Genomic DNA, 8,311 nt, shown 5'->3' with positions numbered 1-8,311 from the left:
GTCTTTCAGTTTTGGTGTCTGTTGCAGTTTACGCCGGGCTTAGCCGTGTTCGGTATTTGGGATTTGGCGTCCGATATCGATGAAGTTTTCAGCGTTCTAATATTGTTTCTGGTTTATTCCTCTTATCTGCTGCTACTTCTCTTTTTGGCAGTTCGAACGCCGTAGACATCGAATCGGCGTTGTTGGATTAATATTTGAATCCGTGACGAAGGTAATAGCCTCCAATGGTCTTGATCACGTTTCTTCCACAACAGTTAGACAGTTGTGTCCTAAAAATAAAGAATAATAATTTATACATAACTTCCTTAACTGATAAGGAAATAAAAGTTTTAACTCAAGCTCTTTCTCCCGAATTAAAATTAAACTGATAAATGAAGGTTTCAGCCTTCTCTTCCCGCGAGGGTCTTGCAACCCTTTTTTTCTTTTTACAAGTACTGAAACGTGCTTCTCTTCGACTAATCAATATTTACTAAAAAATCTTGACAAAAAAGTGGGGATTCGTAGGGAAAAAATTTTTAATTCAATATTCTAGGTGTTCGAAGACAAATATTGATATGTACACTATCAGTGATTTTCCTGAATCTCTATTTGGTTTGCTATCTCGGGTTGACGAAGAATATTCCTGCACTCGCTAACGAGTGTATAGGACGTGATCCCTACAGATCCCTACAGATAAGCTTGCTTTAACTTGCTGTAACAGGTTTTGGAAGTACAAGATAACCCTGCACTAAAAAATTGAAAAGGTAAAAATTATCTAAAAGTATTTTAAAACAGTGTTTTTTTTTAAAAAAATCTATGTAACTGATATTCAACTCAAGCATATCGTATATATATCATATAATACGTGATGTTCAAGTTAAACTACAGTTTCGGTTCGGAAGCTGAATAAACTAAACATGGACTAGTGTTTCCCAATAAGGCGAGCTTTGCACAGGAATAGAAGAAAAGAAAAGAAAACTAAGCTTATAAAATTCTACACGTCTGTAAGTAAACAAGACAAAGAATACTACAGAAAGGCAAAGCTCAAAGTGCCTCAATCAGAACCGCCATCGATGACAAACTACGTTAGTGAGTTCACGAAAGCCGTAAGAAAGCCCTCAACCTCTTCTCATGTGAACTAGTATTTAAGACTTTTGAAGACTCCTTAATAGTTACTGTTGACTTCAGCTGGGAGAGAGTTGAAGTGATAATTTGACATGTTTGAAAATTCTGTAAAAATGTATGCATATAAGTTTTTCTTTGTTGATGCAGCAGTGCTGAGATCACGCACTTGGTTTATTTTCTTTTCACCTTGGTGAATTGAAACTTGGAACATTTAAGGGTCTTCAAGACTAGTTGTTTCTAACTGCTAACTATTTCTCCCGTTTTACACAGGTAATTGCGCAAGAATAACACTTACTTTAGTCATGCCTGTTTCAACTGACGTTGTTATAACAACAGTCAATTGCGTATTTATCATCACCTGCATTGTTGGCAACTGTTTCCTTTGTGCTGTTGTGTTGAAAAATCAGGAAATGAGGTAAAAAAGTAGTGCTAGTTAATCTAAACCTTAAACTCTCAATGATATAGCGGCGCGATGATGTCGTACATCGCTGCATACTCTGTCGTTGTGCACAATTCCCAGGCGAATCATGGGCCATAAATCGTAGGGGAACAACGAGGTTTTGTCTTCACAGTATCGACCGACTCAACAGAAGGCGATGTCACGGGGAACGGGGAAAGGGAACGGGAAACGGGAAAATGAAAAATGGGAACAGTGACTTTTTAATTTACTGCTTTGTTCCAATTTTTTCAATTTCCCGTTCCCTTCAATTTTCTTGTTCTTCGACCCCCGTTCCTCGTTTTAGTAACATCCCAAACAGAGGTTAATAAAATTTTATCTCTGGGCTTTCTTTCTTTGGAACAAGAAATAGGCCGGTGTTTGACAAAGGTCTTTACAGAGGCTTTGTAGAGAAGCACTTGAAGTAATTAAACGGCAAAAGAGAAGGAAGAGGATAGATCTTGCATTTAAACTTAGGTCCGTAAAGTAAGTCACGAACCTAACATTGACCAACCACAGAAAGAGAAACGACTCAGCCATATAATAAAATAACTTACTGCATTGTGTGCTTATTTAGTTAGATAATTTAGACTCATTATCCATATATAGTCTCGAATTACCCGTCTCCCTTCGAACCAATCATGTAACGAAATTGTCCTTCGACCACCGTTTCCCACAGGACACCCATCAACTATCTACTTGTGAACCTGGCAGCAGCTGATATTTGTTACGCCACATTCATTATACCGACGATTATCTTAAGCCATAATGTTGGCCATCCAGAAGGAGTTACTGGAACAGTTTTGTGTACAATTATTACCGGGGGAAACTTAGCGTGGATTGGCGGACATGCCTCAATGGCTACCTTGCTCGTTATTGCCGTTGAACGATACTTGGCCGTGATACATCCCCATGGGAATAAAGGAAAACTCACGTTTCGGAGATTGAAGGTTTGTTAGTTTGCTTTCAGTCGACTAGTGTTTAATTTAATCGAAGTATTAGAGCCGGTAAGCATCGTTTTCAATACCTCCTCCCGTATACCAGCTCCAGGTATGCCATTTGATTGGTCAATTGTGACAGTTCACTTCAACGCTTACGTCAGTCATTCAACTTGGCGCGCACAGGCAAACTCGACCCCAGGGCGCTTTTCCCTGGCTTTGGAGCCAGGGAAAAGCGCCCTCAGGACGAGGTTGGCGCGCAGGGTCTTACAAACATGTGAAGTATATGAAACCCTCCTACAACGCACCTTTTGACGTTTTGACATGAGACACGGTTTTTTAGGACATTGTGCGGAGTACCTTATTCTCCTTTATTTTCGCGGGACTTAAATTTCGCGAAAATTTTCTCGGCACATTTCACGAGTCTTTAATTTCGCGATCGCGGAGAAAAATTGTGTTTGCAGGGGATTTAATTTCGCGAAATTGACGAAAATGACTTTATTTTTTCCTTTTTTGACAAAAATTGTACGATAATCAACAATTGAAACAAAACCAATATGCTGTCCCTTAGAGGCAGCTGTATTCCTCTAAAAGTCAGTCTTACAGTATCTTGTTCTTCCGAGTCATTATCGAGTATCGAGAGTATCGTTACATGTCCTTTCTAGGGGATCTCAATAGAACCTTCAATCTCTTCAAATGGATCCTCAGGGGGAAGACTAAACGGTTCGTGTAATAGTTGGGCGATGCCAGCCTTTCCCCACCCTTTAGCGATGTGGTGAGGTGATATGTGAGGTGATATGTGAAATGGACGATACACCATGGAACGGGGCAATAATGGAAAGATACAAGACACTCGTAACTACACACTACAAGGAGCCGGGACAGGATGGTCAATTTGACGACTGTACAAAGGATGTATTGGAGGAACTGTGCGAAGATGATTACTCAGATACCGAAGAAGAACTTGAGGCGAATCTTGACACTTATTAACATCTAAAGTTGATAGATGATATATAGCTCCTTGTACGAACACCTTGTGTTAAAAATTGTTTAGGACCCTTGAAAACACAAATATATGATTTTTCTATGTCCATTAAATTTCGCGAAATCAAAGTTCGCGGTCGTTATTCTTCGCGGGTCTTTAAGTTCGCGAATTTTTTAAAATCGCGAAAATCGCGAATTTAAGAATCCGCGAAAATTAAGGAGAATAAGGTAGTGTCTGGATAAAGGTGTTTAAAAAGATGCTTAAAGGCTCTCCTTTTATCTCTTCTCGCCGTTTTTTCGCTCGTTCGCTATTTCATTGCTCGCTCTCTTTTCATGGTTCGTCTGCAATGACCAAGAGCCTTGCACAGGCTACCCTTCAAATAAGTAGCGTCAAAATGTGCGAAACACAATGAAGCTAACTTCAACATAAAGAAATTACAAGAAATATTTTGTAATGGCCTGCAGTTAGGAAAGTCGAGGAAGGCCAGGCTACATAATTATCCTGGTCACTATTGTTCATGAAGTTGCAGAGTTACCGCTCGCAACCCCAAAGTCAGATAATTTTAAAGCCGGTTAATTCAGATTATATCCGTCTTTCTAGGTGATTATACCTGGTATATGGATCTTTGCAGTTATATACAGAATCCCTTCCCTGCCACGGAGTTTTGATAAGGAAGTTAGTTCCAACTCCTGCATTTCCGTATTGTCCGAAGAAAGCAAAATGATTACTGGTATGACTTGGCGTGCTTTGAAATTTTTATTCATTGTGGTTCTGGTGGTGCTGTACTCCAGGATCGTGTACGCCTTGTGGTTCAAGCGCGTGCGCAGTGATGGTGAACTCACACATCAGCAGCAGGTACGACTGCAAGCCCTTCATAGAGTGCTGTGACTAGCTGTCTTCCAAAGCGCGGTGTATCAAAAAATTAGATAAGAAAATGTTGGCAAACTTCAATCATTCCTAAATTTCCTAAATAACTCCAAAAAAAAAAAAAAGAGGAAGAAAAGAAGGGGAAAAAAGTTTCATCTCCAAAACAATCGATACATAAACTTTTTATTGCTTTGATTTTCAGTTTTCGATTGCACCTTTGCAAAAATGCCAGATTATCTCAAAGAGAAAAAGAAATTTATTTTTGATTTTTTTTAAAATTCATATTTGAAATTTAGATTTATATTTGAGGAACAAAAGTACCGACAGCAAAAACTTTCTTGAGCCTGTTTAATGATTATTCTGTGAGTTTCACTCAGGCCCGGTTCAGACGCCGATTTTTTCATGAGCCGAACCTAATACATTGAATCAAGTACGTGAAAAGTTCGGCGTCTGAATCAATTAGGAACGCCTGTTACAATTTAGAACGGCTCAGCCGCTTTTTTCGCCTGGCCCGGCCAGGAATTTCGCCTTTGGTACGGTTTTGATTCAGACGCCGAACTTTTCATGTACCAAACGTAATGCATAGAATATTATAACGTATTTTGGAAACAGTTTGACCGAAATGAGCATTTTTCTCCTTTTGAACTTAGTTCAGCTGCAATTAAGATCGGCCTCTGAATCAAATCAGCCGGTCTAAATAGTTTGGGTTAGCCTTAATTCAAATTAGGTTAGGCTCATGAAATGTTCGGCGTCTGAACCGGGCCTAAGCGATTGAAGGCCCTCAGTCTTAAACAAGGAAGACAGGGAACAAATTGTTTTAAACCTTATTACTTCTATCTGAAAGACGCCGAGGGAGATACCAGCTGAGAGTATCACCTAGTCGTATTGTTAGCTTGGGCTACCTGGGGTCTAATGAATCATTTTGTATACAGGGTGTATTGAAGGTGAGAAAGCGTGTGTCCTTGATGGTTGTTACAGTCAGCGCCATGTTTGCAGCTTCTTGGGGAGCAGACGGAATAGTACACAGCATAGACGATGCCGGCTCTTTGAAGCTGAATCCTTTAACAATTCCTATTGTGCATTTAATAGTTACTTTCAACTCTGCCGTCAATCCTTTTGTGTACGCTTTAATAAACGAAAGATTCAGGAGAAAGATGAAGGAAATGTTATGCTGCGTTTCACGTTCCTATGCAGCAAAGGTACCTCGCACGACGGAGGAGGTACCGCTGGAGGACATGGGGATTGGGAACAACACTGGGACGGAGCCAAACAGAGCCGCAAGGGTAGTGACACGTCAGTAGACCAACTATTTTCGCTAACTAATGCTCGAATGAACTCTATTTCTAATAGGTAAAAGGAGCAAATCTCCAGAGAACCCCATCCTACATTGAGGCACTGAAATAAACGAGTAAGGCCCATATTATGAATTCCTATTTTGCCCTATAAGCTGGGGAACAACACATATTTGTAATTAACTTACTACAAGTTCTATCTCGAAGGCTCCACCCTAAATACCTACGTTTAAAGAGACTTGAACTATGGAAATATAGGTCTTAATTCTAGTCTCTATAGCATTACTTTTTAGGACATTAAGATAAATTAAACTTTATGTTATTGATAAGTCACTGCCTTCCGCCATTTTGCTTTCCATGTGGTGGAAACCAATGTCTTTTCCTATTCATTATTTGTATCACTTAAGTATTAAAAAAAATAATTTGAGAATTCTCTTAGTAGTCAACATTGCGTCATTTTCCCTCCTCTGCGTTGTGTTTATTTTGATTTTTGGTGACTTGCAATTTACCAAGTCATTATAATCAAATAGGCAAGTTTCGTATTCCCCGACGGCCCTGGAACGTGGGACTTTTGGCAGCTTGAAGGCTATATAATTTGGGGAACTTCTTAGCGAAAACACAAACAAACATCAGTAAATTGCGGCTGAATCGCTGCAAAACGATAGAAATCAGAAAAAAGCTACAAGATTTGAAACCTCAAACCTTACGAGTGAGCTAAAAGGATATCTACTTCAAACAACAAAGTGGGAAGAGCTGGTTGTCCTAAAAACAAAATTTAAAAAGCCACGAAGCCAAAAGAAGAAGCGAGAAGTAAACTAGAAAATGGTACCGTAAATGACCTGATAAACGCCCGGTGGGCGAGGCGGGGGGGGGGGGGGGGGGGGCGCTGTCATAAAATTACAGACGTTTGTATGGATCTTTAACCATGTTTCAAGAGTAATAATTTGATCCCTGTTCAACTTTAGAACACCAAACTCGGTCAAATAACCAATCTCAGCATGACCCTTTATATGGTGGAGTCAGTTTATCGATCAGTTTAATGTTGAAACTCGCCCCTGTTCCTTACGCAAATCCGAAATGGCCAAACAAAAGTCTGAGTTCAACTTTCCGTCGAGTAAAATGTGTATCTTTTTGTCATGTTTTGTACTCAGTTGTCAGTGCGAATATGTTGATAAGTAATGTATTAAACCTAAATTTGTGAATATATTTTACTTTTCAAGCCATCTTTGTTCAAACGATTTAATCAGATTTAACTTTCTTACAATGAGGATATTCAAATGAGCTTCAACATTCTCTGTAATTCCCACATAATTCATAAAAGAAAAAATTAAAGTCCTCAGCAAGCAGCTGTCAAGACAAGACAAAACATTTATTACCTTAAAATTACTTACAATCTCTTGGCATGCAGCAAGAGAGAATCTGACTCAAGCTACTTACGAAATGACTCCTGGGCTAAAAACCTTTCACAGATTATTCTCTCTTGCATGCAGTTAGCTTCTAAAACGCTGGTCGTGGGGCGCCAAATTAATTCAGTAGAGGATAATAATATGTAAAAAGCAAAGAGAAAAGAAATAGGAGAATATGTGTAATAACGTCAAAAGAAAGAAAATAATCAGAGGCGGATTCAGGAATTTTTATTAGGGGGGTCCAAACTTTGGTTCAGAAAGGACTGTTGAACTTTTTTGTGGCAAATTACCTTCTCACAGAGACGACCACGTGGTTCTCAATCTGGGAACGCCGACCGGTCGCCGTTGGCGCGGGAAATACTGCTTTACGAGCAGAGGTGAACAGATCATAGGAGGGTATCTGTCGTGAATTGTAATAATGTCGTGAGTTGTAATACATGTCGTAAATTGTAATAACAGTCGTCGTAAATTGTAATACCTGTCGTTAATTGTAATAACATTTGTCAAGAATTGTAATAACCAAGCTATCGTTAAATGTAATAACAGGTTGTTGTAATTTTTAATAAGGCTAGCTGTCGTGAATTGTAATAACGCTTTATCATATTTTGAAATAATTCCTGTTAAGGGCTTATCTACTGTAATTTTCTTGTTAATCAAAAACATTTCAGCCATTATTTAGCCAAGACTATGGCAACGACTTAATCATCTGACCGATCACCTGGTGAACTTATTCGAAACAGTCGACCAGCCAACCTACTGAGCAAATGAGGGGACACAAATTGCTTTTACTGTAAGTACAATCCAACGCAGAGATGTTTTCTTCACGGGCAGCTAATCCGACTTAATCCCATTTGATATGTCGCGCTTCTCGAAAGTGCGAAAATGTACTTGCCGTGTATTAGATTTCAGTATACATTTTGTTAATCTTCATTTCGCGCCAGAATAAATTAGTTTGCGCGTAAAGGGCTTCTAAAAAACTCACAAGGTTTGTCCCACTTCGAGACCACCTTCTGGAGATACGCCGGCTTGGTAGTTAGAATACATTGCCGAGGCGAAGATCTGGCGTCTTCTCCTCCTCGTCGTTTTTACTGCACGACATTTGCTTTGATTGCAGTGAGAATGCAGTGCATATCGGTGGATTTTACTTCATGCGGCTTCGTGCGGCTTGCTACTTATGAAAGAAGAGTGGCGAATTTCATGTCTTTGTTCGCCTTTAGTTTGTTGTCGAATACAAGGTAAAAGAACCGACTAGTGTAAGGTAAGAATTGAAGTTTTACATTTGT

At 39.4% G+C, this 8,311-nt stretch overlaps 1 protein-coding gene across 1 annotated transcript; it reads left to right on the top strand.

Annotated features, from left to right (window-relative positions):
* The first annotated feature begins 387 nt into the window (after nt 1-387).
* On the top strand, nt 388-5,754 carry LOC140921488 (neuropeptide FF receptor 2-like). The gene is made up of 5 exons (XM_073371491.1): nt 388-743; nt 1,375-1,519; nt 2,220-2,490; nt 4,064-4,318; nt 5,263-5,754. Exons 2-5 carry the CDS (start codon nt 1,407-1,409, stop codon nt 5,629-5,631), a joined length of 1,008 nt encoding a protein of 335 aa, XP_073227592.1. The 5' UTR covers nt 388-743; nt 1,375-1,406; the 3' UTR covers nt 5,632-5,754.
* Nucleotides 5,755-8,311: the final 2,557 nt, after the last annotated feature.

Source organism: Porites lutea, chromosome 12 (genome assembly GCF_958299795.1).
Source record: "Porites lutea chromosome 12, jaPorLute2.1, whole genome shotgun sequence".
Classification (NCBI taxonomy): Eukaryota; Metazoa; Cnidaria; class Anthozoa; order Scleractinia; family Poritidae; genus Porites; species Porites lutea.
This window is presented reverse-complemented; position numbering and strand designations above follow the sequence as displayed.

Bases quoted from the DNA above. Each gene is read 5' to 3' on its own strand.
- LOC140921488 (XM_073371491.1), top strand. From the start codon at position 1,407: ATGCCTGTTTCAACTGACGTTGTTATAACAACAGTCAATTGCGTATTT. The intron at 1,520-2,219 runs GTAAAAAAGTAG...CGTTTCCCACAG, and splicing joins TTGAAAAATCAGGAAATGAG to GACACCCATCAACTATCTAC. The intron at 2,491-4,063 runs GTTTGTTAGTTT...CCGTCTTTCTAG, and splicing joins TCACGTTTCGGAGATTGAAG to GTGATTATACCTGGTATATG.